At 49.3% G+C, this 18,522-nt stretch overlaps 1 protein-coding gene across 1 annotated transcript in view; it reads left to right on the top strand.

Moving 5' to 3' along the window:
- The window catches only part of LOC140916923 (transmembrane protein 47), a 32,365-nt gene extending 14,240 nt beyond the window's left edge, over nucleotides 1-18,125 (top strand). The window contains exons 2-3 of the mRNA XM_073358821.1: nucleotides 14,910-15,050; nucleotides 16,826-18,125. Of these exons, the coding sequence (XP_073214922.1) occupies nucleotides 14,910-15,050; nucleotides 16,826-17,007 (323 nt within the window). The 3' untranslated portion in view covers nucleotides 17,008-18,125. The remainder of the gene's footprint in view (nucleotides 1-14,909; nucleotides 15,051-16,825) is intronic.
- The last annotated feature ends 397 nt before the right edge of the window (nucleotides 18,126-18,522 follow it).

Consider the following 18,522-nt stretch of genomic DNA (forward strand, 5'->3'; position numbering starts at 1 on the left):
CTGCCCAAATGGTCACTTTGGCTGCTGTGGGATCCCCAGTGTCTCTGTTATTGGGGCAGGAAGAATAAATTGTTGTTACCCTAATTATGGGAATCAAGGACAGTGGAACTGTACTTGGCCTTTTGTTATGATGGAGGGACTCACCATCAACTAAGTAGCACTCGCTAGGCAAGAGTCATGGGTTTTAAAACTCTGTGAATTAAAAGAGGCTGGGGATAAGTATTAATACTTGGTGGTATGGGTCCCTTGGTGAGGGTCTTACATGCTAATTGCACTTCCTCCTTTCTCCACTGTGGAATATCAGAGCTAATTTTGATTCCATTAGGAGTCTAGTTACAGGCTGCTGAGCTGAATTCACTTTGGGCTAATGGTGCACCAGCACTGAGGCTCCTCTACTACAAGCTGAAATCACAAAAGAGCTAAATTTACGAAGAGCTGAAATCACTGAGTGTCGAGTTAAGTAGTGGGGGAGCCTGAAGATATATGGTGGAGCAGTTTGCGGGACGGTGAGCAGAGCGGCTGGTGGAGCAGAGCACAGCAGTTTGTCAGCTGCCTAGATCAGCTCATGGGGCGGCTGGCAGAGCGGAGCCCCATGGAGAGGTGGGGCTATCAGCTTTGGACCATGTAAGGTGCCCCTTAACACCGCCCCCCGCATCTCCACCCAGGTTGGGAGGTAAAACTCTGCAGATAAACTTTTGAACTCTGGGGATGCCCTGACCAGGGACAGAGACTTTTGGGACTTTGGGTGATTTTGGTTGCTGGACTCAAGAACCCAAGGGAAAGCACACACCCCGTTTGCTTGGGGTGGGTTTTTTTGCTCATGGGTTGTGTTTCCCCAACATAATGCCACATTGTTTCTCTCTGTTATTAAAAGGCTTTTTGCTACACTCAGACTCTGTGCTTGCGAGAGGGGAAGTATTGCCTCTTGGAGGCGCCCAGCGGGGGTGGTATATATTTGTCCCAGGTCACTGGGTGGGGGCTCAAGCCGGTTTTGCATTGTGTTATTGGAAAGGAACCCCTAAATACTGAACTCGGCCCTTGTTGCTGCCAACTCTGACAGGCAGAAGGGTTACACTAGCATGCCCCACCAGGTTGGAGGCCTGAGCCCCCCTCTTCCCCACTGGGCAGAAGCCATAGGTGATGTGGGCGGGGCACATGGGGTCACTTGTCCCACATAGATTTTTTTTTTTTGCCAGGGTTTGCTGGCCCAGCTTGGTTACATGGTGCTGCAGAGCCCCCTCCCTGCATGGCAGCTGCTGGAGCTGGCAAGCTGGGAGCTGTGGCCGTGGGGAGAGCCAGCGCAAACAGCTAGGAGCTGTAGGTAGAGCCGTGGAGCAAAAGCAGCAGCCCGTCCCTGCAGCTCTCAGCCTTTTGCCACTGCCTCTTCCCAGGGAGTGAACACCTGGGAGCTGCAGGGAGGGGTTGCTGAGGGTAAGGAGGGGCATGCCTGGGATGTGTGACTCAAGCTGTTGGGGGGAGGGGAACCTTTAAATTGTGCTCCCACTCAGCAGGCACTAGTTGTCTCTTGCAGAAGCCCTGCAGCAGGGTAGATGCCTCAAACTTCTTTCCTCTCAGTCTACTAGGTGGAGGGTGTGGTGTGTCGTGGGGAGCTCCACGAGCTGCACTTTTACAGTAAAAGTCGCAGTTTGGCCACCCTTGCAATATTGCATATGCTTTAAGACAGGTGGGGCTAGTGGATAGGGACCGAGACATCTGGTTATGTTCCCAGCTCTGCTACTGACCTGTGTGGCCTGCAGTAAATAGTGTCCCCCTCAGTCTCAATTCACCCACAATTGAGATACTAACCTTCTCTGCAAAGTGTCTCGACATCTCTGGTGAAAGGCAATCTACATCAAACGACTCCTGTTCTCCCTGCTGCACGTCCCACGCACAGCACATCTGCATTGCCTCCTTGACAGTGTACTTCCAGAGCTTTGTGTAGCCGTCTTCCAAGGAACTCCTCTCCTCCATCCCTGACAGGACTGACTGTTTTCCTTGCGCATGACATTTATTGTACAGCTGCCCACCCCATCTCACATCTGGGCCTCATTAAATGGAGCCAAAATTGCTGCATCCATTCTGGATCTCCTATTCCACCAGTCTCTTTGGGGTCCCTGATATTCATGACAGAACTGGCTCAATAGGCCCCTCTGGGAACCCAGATTGGTTTCCCTGGCGACATCCCATAGGGCCTCTGGTTTCCCTCTTTCCAGCTGGTCTGTGTGGCAGAGACTTTGCAGAGTCCCCTTCGGTCTGTTGGCCTCCCTCCATCTCGGTCTGTGGTGAATCCCTCAGATTTGTTTTTGTTGCTGCTCTCTTCCAGACCAGTGAACCTGGCCTGGCATGGGATGACTGAACTGCCATCCCACAAGGAGGCCTAGGGGTGTCAGACTCTTTGAGAGGCTACCCCTTTTTGCCATTCCTTTACCTGAGACACAGTAGGTCCTATGCAGCAGGGGAGTTCGTTCCACCCTGCCAACTCAGTTGCAGCTGTGCCTAGTCCGTACTCATCTCTGGCATGAGACACTGGTCTCGTACTTTGACTTCTATGGATATGTCTTCACTGCAGATTTAACTCAAGTGCTAGGCACCTGGGTCTGAATATCCAGTTTAGCCTAGCTCAGGTATGAGCAGCCACCCTGTAAAGCCATGCTAGAATTAGTGTCCTCACTGGTGCCCTCCTCATGTGTTGCTAGGACTTTTGAGGCTGCGTCCCAGGGTTCTGTGTGCTGCATTAAGCTGAGCTGCTCTGATTCCTGGAGTGAATTGTAGGAGAGCTTGTCTGTCCTTTTCAGCACATGGGGAGAACCAGGAGGTCTATAAGCCCATGAGTGGCTCCACCTGCATCCTCCCTGTAAATATCGTGGTTCACCAGCCTGAATGAAAGCCTTATTTAGGCATTAGCCCCAGATGAGCCAGCTAGCCTGGGTTGAAAGCATCACCAAACTTATGCCCAAGGTTTATGTGTGCGGACTGGAGAGGGGGTCAGGGCAATGCTCAGGTAAGAGCCCAGGTTAACTGGAGTGAAGACAAATCTAAATGGCTGCCCAGCTTCTAATTGTCAAAGAAGTATGTGTTCAGTAGGTACAGCAAGGGAGGTGTGTGTTCGTAGGTCTGCTCTGTGTGGTGACTGTAGTTCACCTGCCCCACAGCTTGCTTTACAAAGGATGTTAGAATCACTACTGAGAGTTCATTTAGTCAGTTGCCAAGGGTACAGGACTAACCATGTGTCCCACAGGACTTCCAGTTCACCGGGCTGCAGTGTGTGCTGCCTTCCTGCAGCCAGTTTATTGCAAGGCACTTTAAAAGGATCCTCATAAAAAGCAGGTTCTTGGGGCCTGTGGCAGGACAGTAGGGTAGGCTGGGCATTAGCCTATCTGGACATCTTTGGTGGCCAGAGGTCAAAAGTGATTTGGTCATCACCATCTCCTGCCACACCACAGAATCACAATGTTTAGCCGTTCCCAGCCATGCTAATGGGTGCCCCAGGTCAGCCATTAACAGCAAGGGGTGCTGTGCTTTGGGACTGAGGTGCAGTAGCAGAGCTGGAGGAGGGGTAAGACTGGGACAGCAATGAGTCAGATGAGGATGGTAGAATTGTGGGAAACAAAATGAGCTATACCTGCAAATGAACTCATGCTGGAATAACTGCATCTACACTAGGGCTTTTGCCAATATAGAAACACTATTTCTAAAAAAAAAAAAATCACACCTGACACTACTGTACCAGGAAAAGTTCGAATGTAGACCTGGCCTAACTGTTCAAGGGCTGAACTTTAAACTGAGCTTTAGGGTATGTCTACACTACGGAATAAGGTCGAATTTATAGAAGTCGGTTTTTTAGAAATCGGTTTTATATATTCGAGTGTATGTGTCCCCACAGAAAATGCTCTAAGTGCATTAAGTGCATTAACTCGGCGGAGCGCTTCCACAGTACCGATGCTAGAGTCGACTTTCGGAGCGTTGCACTGTGGGTAGCTATCCCGCAGTCTCCGCTGCCCATTGGAATTCTGGGTTGAGATCCCAATGCCTGATGGGGCTAAAACATTGTCGCGGGTGGTTCTGGGTACATATGGTCAGGCCCCTGTTCCCTCCCTCCCTCCGTGAAAGCAAGGGCAGACAATCATTTCGCGCCTTTTTTCCTGAGTTACGGTGCAGACGCCATACCACGGCAAGCATGGAGCCCACTCAGGTAACCGTCACCCTATGTCTCCTGGGTGCTGGCAGATGCGGTACGGCATTGCTACACAGTAGCAGCAACCCCTTGCCTTGTGGCAGCAGACGGTACAGTACGACTGGTAGCCGTCATCGTCATGTCCGAGGTGCTCCTGGCCACGTCGGCTGGGAGCGCCTGGGCAGACATGGGCGCAGGGACTAAATTTGGAGTGACTTGACCAGGTCATTCTCTTTAGTCCTGCAGTCAGTCCTATTGAACCGTCTTATGGTGAGCGGGCAGGCGATACGGACTGCTAGCAGTCATACTGTACCATCTTCTGCCGAGCAGCCATGAGATGTGGATGGCATGCAGTCCTTCTGCACCGTCTGCTGCCAGCCAAAGATGTAAAAGATAGATGGAGTGGGTCAGAACAAGAAATAGACCAGATTTGTTTTGTACTCATTTGCCTCCTCTCCTGTCTAGGGGACTCATTCCTCTAGGTCACACTGCAGTCACTCACAGAGAAGGTGCAGCGAGGTAAATCTAGCCATGTATCAATCAGAGGCCAGGCTAACCTCCTTGTTCCAATAAGAACGATAACTTAGGTGCACCATTTCTTATTGGAACCCTCCGTGCAGTCCTGCCTGAAATACTCCTTGATGTAAAGACACCCCCTTTGTTGATTTTAGCTCCCTGAAGCCAACCCTGTAAGCCGTGTCGTCAGTCGCCCCTCCCTCCGTCAGAGCAACGGCAGACAATCGTTCCGCGCCTTTTTTCTGTGCGGACGCCATACCAAGGCAAGCATGGAGGCCGCTCAGCTCACTTTGGCAATTAGGAGCACATTAAACACCACACGCATTATCCAGCAGTATATGCAGCACCAGAACCTGGCAAAGCGATACCGGGCGAGGAGGCGACGTCAGCGCGGTCACGTGAGTGATCAGGACATGGACACAGATTTCTCTGAAAGCATGGGCCCTGCCAATGCATGCATCATGGTGCTAATGGGGCAGGTTCATGCTGTGGAACGCCGATTCTGGGCTCGGGAAACAAGCACAGACTGGTGGGACCGCATAGCGTTGCAGGTCTGGGACTATTCCCAGTGGCTGCGAAACTTTCGCATGCGTAAGGGCACTTTCATGGAACTTTGTGACTTGCTTTCCCCTGCCCTGAAGTGCATGAATACCAAGATGAGAGCAGCCCTCACAGTTGAGAAGCGAGTGGCGATAGCCCTGTGGAAGCTTGCAACGCCAGACAGCTACCGGTCAGTTGGGAATCAATTTGGAGTGGGCAAATCTACTGTGGGGGCTGCTGTGATGCAAGTAGCCCACGCAATCAAAGATCTGCTGATATCAAGGGTAGTGACCCTGGGAAATGTGCAGGTCATAGTGGATGGCTTTGCTGCAATGGGATTCCCTAACTGTGGTGGGGCCATAGACGGAACCCATATCCCTATCTTGGCACCGGAGCACCAAGCCGCCGAGTACATAAACCGCAAGGGGTACTTTTCGATAGTGCTGCAAGCTCTGGTGGATCACAAGGGACGTTTCACCAACATCAACGTGGGATGGCCGGGAAAGGTGCATGATGCTCGCATCTTCAGGAACTCTGGTCTGTTTCAAAAGCTGCAGGAAGGGACTTTATTTCCAGACCAGAAAATAACTGTTGGGGATGTTGAAATGCCTATATGTATCCTTGGGGACCCAGCCTACCCCTTAATGCCATGGCTCATGAAGTCGTACACAGGCAGCCTGGACAGTAGTCAGGAGCTGTTTAACTACAGGCTGAGCAAGTGCAGAATGGTGGTAGAATGTGCATTTGGACGTTTAAAGGTGCGCTGGCGCAGTTTACTGACTCGCTTAGACCTCAGTGAAACCAATATTCCCACTGTTATTACTGTTTGCTGTGTGCTCCACAATATCTGTGAGAGTAAGGGGGAGATGTTTATGGCGGGGTGGGAGGTTGAGGCAAATCGCCTGGCTGCTGGTTACGCGCAGCCAGACACCAGGGCGGTTAGAAGAGCACAGGAGGGCGCGGTACGCATCAGAGAAGCTTTGAAAACCAGTTTCATGACTGGCCAGGCTACGGTGTGAAAGTTCTGTTTGTTTCTCCTTGATGAAACCCCCCGCCCCTTGGTTCACTCTACTTCCCTGTAAGCTAACCACCCGCCCCTCCTCCCTTCAATCACCGCTTGCAGAGGCAATAAAGTCATTGTTGCTTCACATTCATGCATTCTTTATTCATTCATCACACAAATAGGGAGATGACTACCAAGGTAGCCCAGGAGGGGTGGTGGAGGAGGGAAGGAAAATGCCACACAGCACTTTAAGCACAGCACTTTAAAAGTTTACAACTTTAAAATTTATTGAATGACAGCCTTCTTTTTTTTGGGCAATCCTCTGGGGTGGAGTGGCTGGTTGGCCGGAGGCCCCCCCACCGCGTTCTTGGGCGTCTGGGTGTGGAGGCTATGGAACTTGGGGAGGAGGGCGGTTGGTTACAGAGGGGCAGCAGTGGCAGTCTGTGCTCCAGCTGCCTTTGCTGCAGCTCAACCATACACTGGAGCATACTGGTTTAGTCCTGCAGCAGCCTCAGCATTGAATCCTGCCTCCTCTCATCACGCTACCGCCACATTTGAGCTTCAGCCCTGTCTTCAGCCCGCCACTTACTCTCTTCAGCCCGCCACCTCTCCTCCCGGTCATTTTGTGCTTTCCTGCACTCTGACATTATTTGCCTCCACGCATTTGTCTGTGCTCTGTCAGTGTGGGAGGACAGCATGAGCTCGGAGAACATTTCATCGCGAGTGCGTTTTTTTTTTCTTTCTAAGCTTCACTAGCCTCTGGGAAGGAGAAGATCCTGTGATCATTGAAACACATGCAGCTGGTGGAGGAAAAAAAAAGGGACAGCGGTATTTAAAAAGACACATTTTATAAAACAGTGGCTACACTCTTTCAGGGTAAACCTTGCTGTTAACATTACATACATAGCACATGTGCTTTCGTTACAAGGTCGCATTTTGCCTCCTCCCACCGCGTGACTACCCCCTCAACCTTCCCCCCTCCCTGTGGCTAACAGCGGGGAACATTTCTGTTTAGCCACAGGCAAACAGCCCAGCAGGAATGGGCTCCTCTGAGTGTCCCCTGAAGAAAAGCACTCTATTTCAACCAGGTGACCATGAATTATATCTCACTCTCCTGAGGATAACACAGAGAGATAAAGAACGGATGTTGTTTGAATGCCAGCAAACATACACTGCAATGCTTTGTTCTACAATGATTCCCGAGTACATGTTACTGGCCTGGAGTGATAAAGTGTCCTACCATGAAGGACGCAATAAGGCTGCCCTCCCCAGAAACCTTTTGCAAAGGCTTTAGGACTACATCTAGGAGAACCGCAAATGCCAGGGCAAAGTAATCCTTTCACATGCTTGCTTTTAAACCATGTATAGTATTTTAAAAGGTACACTCACCAGAGGTCCCTTCTCCGCCTGCTGGGTCCAGGAGGCAGCCTTGGGTGGGTTGGGGGGGTACTGGCTCCAGGTCTAGGGTGAGAAACAGTTCCTGGCTGTCGGGAAAACCGGTTTCTCCGCTTGCTTGCTGTGAGCTATCTACAACCTCCTCCTCCTCCTCATCTTCTTCGTCCCCAAAACCTGATTCCGTATTGCCTCCATCTCCATTGAAGGAGTCAAACAACACGGCTGGGGTAGTGGTGGCTGAATCCCCTAAAATGGCATGCAGCTCATCATAGAAGCGGCATGTTTGGGGCTCTGACCCAGAGCGGCTGTTCGCCTCTCTGGTTTTCTGGTAGGCTTGCCTCAGCTCCTTCAGTTTCACGCGGCACTGCTTCGGGTCCCTGTTATGGCCTCTGTCCTTCATGCCCTGGGAGATTTTCACAAAAGTTTTGGCATTTCGAAAACTGGAACGGAGTTCTGATAGCACGGATTCCTCTCCCCAAACAGCGATCAGATCCCGTACCTCCCGTTCGGTCCATGCTGGAGCTCTTTTGCGATTCTGGGACTCCATCATGGTCACCTGTGCTGATGAGCTCTGCATGGTCACCTGCAGCTTGCCACGCTGGCCAAACAGGAAATGAGATTCAAAAGTTCGCGGTTCTTTTCCTGTCTACCTGGCCAGTGCATCTGAGTTGAGAGTGCTGTCCAGAGCGGTCATAATGGAGCACTCTGGGATAGCTCCCGGAGGCCAATACCATCGAATTGTGTCCACAGTACCCCAAATTCGAGCCGGCAACGTCGATTTAAGCGCTAATCCACTTGTCAGGGGTGGAGTAAGGAAATCGATTTTAAGAGCCCTTTAAGTCGAAATAAAGGGCTTCATTGTGTGGATTTAAGGCTGCTAAAGTCCTAGTGTAGACCAGGGCTTAGAGGCTCAATATTTTGAGCTGGAGGAGAGCCCCCTCTGCTCCCCTTCCCCTTGGAAAATGCCAGGACAAGAGCCGGAGGGAAGAAGGGAAGAAGGGACCTTGCGCTGTACCAGGGCAGGTCAATAGCAAACATTCTCTTGTGGAAGGAGGTGGGTAAAGGGCCAGACAAGCTTTTGTGGAGCTATGGCAGAGTCCTGCTTACGTAAACAATCAGCCATTGGGCTCTTCCCCTCCCCCTGCTTTTCATAGAATCATAGAATATCAGGGTTGGAAGGGACCTCAGGAGGTCATCTAGTCCAACCCCCTGCTCAAAAGCAGGACCAATCCCCAATTAAATCAATTAATTTTTGCAGCACTGTTCTCCAAAACCAGGCTGTTTCTTCCCCAAGTAATGCAAGGAGCCCTTTCCCTCCCCCAGGCTCCTCTGTCCTTGCAGCTCCATCTGGCTTATGCTGACATGGGGCTGAGGGAGTTTGGGACATGGCCCTGCTAGTAATTGCTGATTAATAGGAGTTCAGGAAAACCCTTTGTTGTGGCAATAAAAGATGAGTGAAAAGCCCAACATTTCCAGATGCTTCATTTGTTTGTGTTTCACACAGGCTGCAGCCTGGCTTAGAACGAACTCCCAGCACAGGATTTACTCTCCCCACACCTCTCCTTGGGCAGCTTTTGCCATCAACCTCCATCCTTTTCCTTTCAGGATTGTTGTCCCAGTCTTGTAAAAGACAGTGCCTGATTCACTGCTGCCTTGCACCCTGTGTTAGGTACACTGGCACTGAGTGAAAGAAGAAACCACATTCTGATTAGGCAGAGTTTTAAGGTCAGTTTCACACCCACTCTGCACTGGTGTACCTAAGGCAAGGTGCAGAGCAGCAGTGATTAGCCCTCCAGGGTCTCGAGATAGACATAGCTGTGTTGAAATGCCCTGTTGTGACTGGGTTTGTTTCTTGGCCCTGGAGAAACAAGCTCTCTTCTATCCCTGCACATGCAACCAATTCAGGGTGAAGAGCTTAATATGGCTGGTTTAGACAGGACCAGAAGGTTCATCTAGTCCAACTCCTTGCCCAGGATTTGTTGTGTCTAAACCAGGGGTGGGCAAACTACGGGCCGGATCCGGCCCCTCAGGGCTTTGGATCCGGCCCATGGGACAGCCACCCCGTGGCACCATGGGCCCCGCACCGCTCCCAGAAGCAGCCAGCACCATGTCCCTGCGGCCCCTGGGGGAGAGGGGGCAGAGGGCTCTACACTCTGCCCTTGCTTGTGGGTACCTTCCCCGAAGCTCCCATTGACCGTGAATGGGGAACTGCGGCCAATGGGAGCTTTGGGGTAGGTACCCACAGGCAAGGGCAGCGTTCGGAGTCCTCTGCTCTCCCTCCCCCAGGGGCCGCAGGGACGTGGTGCTGGCCGCTTCCCGGAGTGGCCCAGGGCCAGGGCAGGCAGGGAGCCTGCCCTGGCCCCAGTGCATGCTGTTGCCACCCTGGAGCTGCTCCAGGTAAGCGGCACCAGGCTGGAGCCCACACCCCGAATCCCGCCTGCACCCCGCACCTCAACTTCCTGCCCTGAGCCCCCTGCCACAGCCTGCCTGCACCCTAACCCCCTGCGGCACCCTGCAACCCAACCCCCTGCTCTGAGCCCCCTGCTGCACCCCACCCCCCTCCTCCACCCCTGCCCTGGGCCCCCTCCTGCACTCCGCACCCCCTCCTGCATCCCAACCCCCTGCCACACCTTCCTGCACCCCAAATCCCTCTTAGCCTCTGCTGCACCCTGCACCCCAACCCCCTACCCTGAGCCCCCTGCTGCACCTCACACCCCTTCTACACCCCAACCCCCTGCCCTGAGCCCCCTCCCTCACTCCACACTCCCTCCTGCACCCCAACCCCCTTCTGTGAGCCCCCTTGTGCTGAGCCTCTTCCTGCACACCACCCACCCTCGCACACCCCTCACTCTCTCCTGCACCCCCACCCCCTGCCCCAGCCCAACATTCATGGCCCTGCCTGCAATTTCCCCACCCAGATGTGGCCCTTGGGCCAAAAAGTTTGTCCGCCCCAGTCTAAACCATCCAAGACAGATGGGTATCCAGCCTCTTTTTGAAAACCTCCAGTGAAGGAGCTTCCACAACCTCCCTAGGCATCTGTTCCATTGTCCTACTGTTCTTAGTTAGGAATATAGTGGGCATGGTTGCACGTCCACACTGCATGGACGCAGTGGTTTGAGCATTGGCCTGCTAAACCCAGGGTTGTGAGTTCAATCCTTGAGGGGGCCATTTAGGGATCTGGGGCAAAAATTGGGGATTGGTCCTGCTTTGAGCAGGGGGTTGGACTAGATGACCTCCTGAGGTCTCTTCCAACCCTGATATTCTATGACTTGCAAACCCTGCTTGAGTCCTATGAGGGTGGAAGATCTCTAGCAAAGGCTGACTAATGGAGTCTTCCTTCTGGCTGCCTCATACCATGAGGTCGCCCTGTTCTGAGAGGGATAGAATGTATCTGCCAACATAGTTCTGAAAGTATTTATTTTTGGTTAATCCCTGCTCTACAAGCTTCAACCTGTCTTGTTGCAGGATCCCATTTCCTTCTGAGTAAGGTCCCTGTTTCTAGCACAGAAACAAGACTAAATTCACCAGCCCTTGCAGTAGGATTCAGTGATGTCATCACTGTAATGTTGCAAAGTAACACCCTGCGATGTGGAATTGGTGCAGTAAAACATGTTTAGAACATGCAAAGCAATTAACTTCTGGGTTTTGTAAACTTCTAATGCACACGATCTTGACACCAGGAGAGGAGCTGGATGTTTTAGTGAGAACAGCTCCACCCAAACTTGTCTCCTGCCCAAATGGAGCGGACTGGCAAGGCATGCTGAGTGTAACTGACTAAGTTAGGGCTAGCCTGACCTATTAAGACATGCAAGATACTGACTGTCCCAAACCTGAAAATGAGAGGTATGCATTCAGAATATTAACAGTTGCAAAGAAACTTATTCCTGTGGTCCACATTGTGAGAGAAATCCCTTCATTATCCTCTGGCTAGAAAACAAACAGTAAGTTCTGAAGTGCAGGGCTCGTATCTGCACAAAATTCCTACCGGTGTTGGTGGGATCTGCGTACATTGATCTGTGGCAATATACACCCACAAGAGCTGCTGGATTGCATACAGATGACTGCATGTTGCCAGGATGTCTCAAGATCACCCCCTCTGAGATAAGAATGTGGTCCAAAGTCCTTTTCTCGTCAGGGAGACGGAAGAGAAACTTATCAGTCCCCAGTACTCTGCTGTCATCTGGCCATTTGGATTGAACACCACCTCTGAGAAGGGAGTGGGGTCTAGTGGTTAGAGAAGGGGAGATGGGAGTCAGGAGTCCTGGGTTCTATCCTTTGCTCTGAGAAGGGAGAGGGAGGAAATGGGACATGGCTAGGGAAAGATGGGCAGCATCCCCTGATGCCAAACTTTGAGGGGGCCTGGATTAATTTTACATTCTCTGTGTATATATATATATATTTTTTTTTGATCTGAACAATAGACTTTGCTATTAAACTGAAAAAAAAACAACCCAAAACAAAACAAACACACCACCTGAAACAACAAGAAACCGAACATAGCAAAGATAGTCATTCTCCAGAGAGAGTTAGGGACCCTTTTGCAGCCCCTTCCTCTGCAGTAAAGCCAGCACTGCAGTGAACAGAAGGGCCAGGGTGGGAGTTTAAATTTATGTTTCACCTAAAAGTACCAGATGTGCTCTGGTGTGTTTGAGACCTGATCTAGGAGCATTTTTAAAAAGAAGGCAAACTCCCTAGTTTCCTGACTGTCAGGCAAGACATGGTGGAACCAGAGTGATACTAATGGCTGACCTTGAGATATTCCTTGACCCATGGAAAAGAAGCCCTTGAGGAATTCCACCATGATTTCAACAATTTCCATCCCACCACCAACCTCAGCCTGGTCCAGTCCACACAAGAGATCCACTTCCTGGACACTACAGTGCTAATGAACAATGGTCACATAAACACCACTCTATACCGGAAACCTACTGACCGCTATTCCTACCTGCATGCCTCCAGCTTTCACCCTGACCACACCACACGATCCATCGTCTACAGCCAAGCTCTGCGATACAACCGCATTTGCTCCAACCCCTCAGACAGAGACAAACACCTACAAGATCTCTGTCAAGCTTTCTTACAACTACAATACCCACCTGCAGAAGTAAAGAAACAGATTGATAGAGCCAGAAGAGTTCCCAGAAGTTACCTACTACAGGACAGGCCTAACAAAGAAAATAACAGAACGCCACTAGCCGTCACCTTCAGCCCCCAACTAAAACCCCTCCAACGCATTATTAAGGATCTACAACCTATCCTAAAGGATGACCCAACACTCTCACAAATCTTGGGAGACAGGCCAGTCCTTGCCTACAGACAGCCCCGCAACCTGAAGCAAATACTCACCAACAACCACATATCACACAACAGAACCACTAACCCAGGAACTTATCCTTGCAACAAAGCCCGTTGCCAATTGTGCCCACATATCTATTCAGGGGACACCATCACAGGGCCTAATAACATCAGCCACACTATCAGAGGCTCGTTCACCTGCACATCCACCAATGTGATATATGCCATCATGTGCCAGCAATGCCCCTCTGCCATGTACATTGGTCAAACTGGACAGTCTCTACGAAAAAGAATAAATGGACACAAATCAGATGTCAAGAATTATAACATTCATAAACCAGTCGGAGAACACTTCAATCTCTCTGGTCACGCAATCACAGACATGAAGGTCGCTATCTTAAAACAAAAAAACTTCAAATCCAGACTCCAGCGAGAAACTGCTGAATTGGAATTCATTTGCAAATTGGATACTATTAATTTAGGCTTAAATAGAGACTTGGAGTGGCTAAGTCATTATGCAAGGTAGCCTGTTTCCTCTTGTTTTTTCCTACCCCCCCCCCCCCAGATGTTCTGGTTTAACTTGGATTTAAACTTGAAGAGTGGTCAGTTTGGATGAGCTATTACCAGCAGGAGAGTGAGTTTGTGTGTGTATGGAGGTGGGGGGATGTGAGAAAACCTGGATTTGTGCAGGAAATAGCCCAACTTGATTGTCATGCACATTGTGTAAAGAGTTGTCACTTTGGATGGGCTATCACCAGCAGGAGAGTGAATTTGTGTGGGGGGGTGGAGGGTGAGAAAACCTGGATTTGTGCTGGAAATGGCCCACCTGATGATCACTTTAGATAAGCTATTACCAGCAGGACAGTGGGGTGGGAGGAGGTATTGGTTCATATTCTCTGTGTATATATAAAGTCTGCTGCAGTTTCCACGATATGCATCTGATGAAGTGAGCTGTAGCTCACGAAAGCTTATGCTCTAATAAATTGGTTAGTCTCTAAGGTGCCACAAGTACTCCTTTTCTTTTTGAGATATCAGTGTCTCTAAAGTTATATTTTCTTTCTTCAGTACAATTGGGAAGCTCTAACCCCAGTGGTTTGTAACTAGTTTGAAAAAGGCAAGATTTTTTTTTAATTATCCTCATACAGCTCCTTTATGGGGAGAAATCACATGCACTAGATTGAAGGGTTTTTAACTCTTCATCTCTTGATTACTAAAGGTACATAAAATGTGACTCAGACCAGGTGCTCAGGATGAAACTGCTAGACACAGAGGTCAGATCTAGACTCAGGCTGGGGTCAGAGGGCCATTCTTTTGAAGTAGCTGGAATTGCTGTACCTGCTTGTGTCAGCCATTAATTTGGTCCATGGCCTCTTTGAGAGGCACTACAATTCTTGTGTGACTCTTTCAGGCATCAGAAGAAGAACTGCATTTAACTCTCCGTTGATCATTTTGGTGCTACCATAAAATGGTGAACCCACAACGAACCCATAAAATGTAGTTTCTGTTCCCTTTGGAAATCCAAGATATGAGGCATCAAGGGGCTTCTTAAATCTTTCCTTTTCCTAGTTGTGTCCCTATTTTCTAACTTTCTCATAATTTCTTAGTCCCTCCTTGTCTGTAGTTACCCCCTACTTTTCCTGGAAGGCTTCTTCTGTTGCTTTTCTGCAGAGCATTCTATGATCTCCTTCAGTTTCACTTTGTGTCAGATTTCCAGGCTCAGAAATGGTCACCATCACCAAACCTCCCCCACCATGAATTGTATTTCTGAAATGTTAATGCTCTCTAATCTATAATATGTGTGCTATGCTTGGTAGATTGTAAGTACTGTGAAACCAGTGGCTGGGCATTAGGATTTTTGAAGATTATGGGAAAATCCAGACTTCAGGATGGGGTTAGTGTGGGGGATGTTTTATTGTTGCTGAGAGTCTGAGGCTGTTTCCTCATTAACGAGGGGTTCTTCCCCAATTGTGCCCTTTCCTCTTCTAGACTGGCAAGTGGCTACGCTGGTGTTAATCCTGACGGCAGCCACTATCACCTTCCTGTCGTTCCTCGCCTCCCTGGTTTCCTTCTGCCTAGACACTCCCAGGCGGTACTACAGAGTTGTTGCTGTTCTCCTCTTGGTTGCAGGTACCTATAAGTCACTGCTCTAGAAAGAGAATACAAATTTGGCTACTTTAAAGGATAAAGTCTCTCCTGACTTGAGTCTCCTAGAACTCCATTGAAATTCTAGGGCAGAGCAGGATTTGGCCATCAGATTGCTCCAAAAACTGGAGGCTACAGACTAAATAAGATCTGCAGAATTGTGAAATGTGATCCAAACCTGCTTCATCTTTAATGCAGAGGTGTGGCCCTCTGGCTCAAGATGGGAACTCTGGATCTCTTGGGGCCTGCAGCCTTTCTGGGCTGCAACTCTGCATTAAAGATCAGCGGCATTAGTCTGCCCCCCTTAGGTGCAGCCCTTAGCCTCCTTCTCACCAGTAGGGGCCTCACCAGGGTGCGTTCACACTTTATCCAGCTGCCAACAGCTAGCCATAGCATGTCCCCATAAGATGCAAAGAACCTGGTTTAAATTCCTTACCATGCACTCTTGTTATCTAGCAGGCTCTCCAGAAACTGCAGTGTGGCTGTGATAAGCTGTAGTGTGTTGGGTTTCACTGAAGAACACTGGAGTACCATTTTGTTAGGGATGTGGCTACAAGATTCATGAATCTTGTCTACATAAGGCAAAATAAATCTGACATGGACTGAAAAGCAGAATGTTACTGTTTGAGCAGTGGCAGGGGGAAGCGGCAGTTTAGTTTAGGGCCCCAGTTTTCATTGTGCATGAATAAAAATTATCTCTTTTTCTAAAATGTTCTGTGGAAACTGAGATTTAAATTCCCTGTAGTGCTGTGAACCCGAACACAGCAGCAGGGTTGTGCTTCTGCTGTAAAATGATTAGGAAAGGACTATAATGCAAAGCTGGCCTGTTCAGGTTCACACCTTCCAGTGACTGATGTGCAAAAAGAAAACATCAGAGAGCAGAGGAAATTAGAATTTTAAAATCTTTTGCATTTTAATTCACTTAAGGTAGAAGTCCATTATGAAGTCCTTACCTCTTCTTATGGCTCCTTTTTAAAGGGGTTTGACACTGCCTTGAACTGCGTTAATGGCACAATATTACTGTGTTTAGCCCACCTGTTCTCCTTCTCCAAAATCTGGGCTGGGAACGTGCATAAAATAGCATTTAGAATCAACCCCTCCTTGTTCTGCTGTTGCATGGCCAAAAACCCAACCAAGACTTTCCAATACCAAAAAATGCCCCGAGTTACACTCTCATCTAAATAGAGATGGTCTAAACTCTACATGGCACACTTCTGCTCTAGATCTTGCAAGTGCCTTAATATGGTACTAATGTTAAATTTCATCCCATATGGAAAGTGAGGTGGAGGAAGATTGCTTGAGAAAGAATCCGGCACTATTTGTGGCTTTACTGAGTAAGACAGGGAAAAATGCTGGTGCAGGGTTCCAGCACCAAGGCTCTGAGATAAAGGGCTTGAGGCAGAAGTGTGGTGATGCTGGGCTATCACGAGCAGGACACTCTTGTGAGGGAGTTGACAAGTGAGCTAGAGCAAGCAGTGATAGCTGCTGAGCTTGGAGAATGCTTACGCTGCTGGCATCCTATCAGGCTGACGGCACTGTGGTGAAGAAGTTCACAGCATTGGTACCATTTACACTGGGCCAGGCACACCTGAGGGAAAGAGGGCGATTGTACTTTGCCCAAGAGACAAGCTGGATGGGAAGGAGGTTGGGAGATCTGTGTGACCAAGACCTATAAAGCCACTAGCAGCTGCCGCATGAACTTGCTGCATTACTTCTTTCCTCTTCTAGACTTTAACCAGATATCTTTTCCCCATTTCCAGTGGTTCTCCAAGTGTGTGCCTTGATTCTCTATCCAATCAAATTCATCGACAGCAGTATGCTCAAGAGCTACCATGAGTTCAACTGGGGGTACGGCCTGGGCTGGGGATCCGTTATCTTCATGCTGGGTGCAGCCATCCTGTACTGCCTACGCACAGACCTTTACGAGGATGCCTACTACTAGGGTTGGGCAGAGGAGCTGGCCAGCCACAGCAGATCACTGGACTATCATTAGATTGACTGGACCAGAACATGACGGGCAGGGAAGGGAGGAGGGTTGTTGGGTCCACTGGGGTTTTTAGAGTACCTGTTCTAAGACACTGAAACACAAGTTTTGCAAGAAATCAACAAGCCTTAATGAAAGAGGTGGGTGTGAAGATCTGGAACTGGATGCTCATTAAGGTGATAGGGGGAATGTGGAGAGAGAAATGGATTATAGCTCATCAAAATAGCCCGCTATTCTCTCAGTCATCTCATGGTTTTTTCCCTTCCCTTTTTATACAGGACAGTTTTCTCTGAATTGTAGAGAGTGACTTGTATTAGTTAAGAGGTGAAGCATGCTTTTATTCTGATACAATTTTGACACATGGTGCTGTAAGAAATCATTCAGAGCCTGGGTTTTTTAAAGACTTGTCTATTCCATGTGACTTAGGAGTGACCACTAGCTCCTGGAGAAGATAACTGTGCAGAGTTTGACTGCTGCATCTTGCCTTTCGGTGGCTGCACAGTGCAGAATGTCTTCTGATGCAGAGAAGAATAGAGAAATAACTTGCATATACATTTCTTTGTCTTTAATGGCTCAGATGACATAGCCACTAGAGCGTATGAAGAGAGGTCAGAGCTGTAAAGGTCTGGGATATAAATAGGCAGGCACTGCAGTTTAAGCCCTGTGGAGCTAACATGCACAGCAGATGAAACAGAGGGAGTGCTGCAAAGCAAACATTCCTGAAATAGTATGAGCCTTTCTGTGCCTGAATTCCTTCCAGCCTATGTCAATAATAAAAATGCTTCCCCCCAAAAAAACACAAACAAACAAACCAACAAACCAAGGCAAGAGGGAGGAAAAACTTAGGATCTGGCTTAATGGCAACATGTACTGTCAAAAAATACTGTAAGCAATAATTGTCTTACTATTGGGTGAATGGGTTTTTATTAGGTAAAAATAAATTTATTTACATACATTGTCTTACCTAGGTTGAGTTGTCAAGGTGCCCACAACTACAACTGAGATAGGTATCCAGCTAAGCTTTTGCAGCATTACAGCTTGCACAGTAGATCATGTTTATAAATGACTGTATTCCATGAATTTGTACTGACAACTTAGTTGGAATGTTTCTTCTGAAATGTGTTTGGTTCACATACAGGCCAAATCTCGGAAAATTTTCCTATGGCTTAGTACCACCACTTTTTCATTTGGCCTCTGAAATAGGCCAAATTACCTGGTGTACTCCTGGGGGGATTCTGCTGGACTGTGTGCTTGCAGAAAATGCCCCCCCCCCCCCCCCGAGCAGAATTCCTGCAGAAAACAGCCCAGAAACTGTGCAAGGGGCAGGGGATGTCCATGGGTGCACTTTTTTGGGGGTGGGGATTGCCCCCCCAAACAGAGGCGAGGCATGGGGGCGGCACATGGGGTTACCTGCCACTGCCCTCCTCATTCTGCAAGCGCAGAGCTGCCCAGCTGAAGGAGGCTATGCCTGGG

This window comes from Lepidochelys kempii, chromosome 9, assembly GCF_965140285.1.
Source record: "Lepidochelys kempii isolate rLepKem1 chromosome 9, rLepKem1.hap1, whole genome shotgun sequence".
In the NCBI taxonomy this organism is placed as follows: domain Eukaryota; kingdom Metazoa; phylum Chordata; order Testudines; family Cheloniidae; genus Lepidochelys; species Lepidochelys kempii.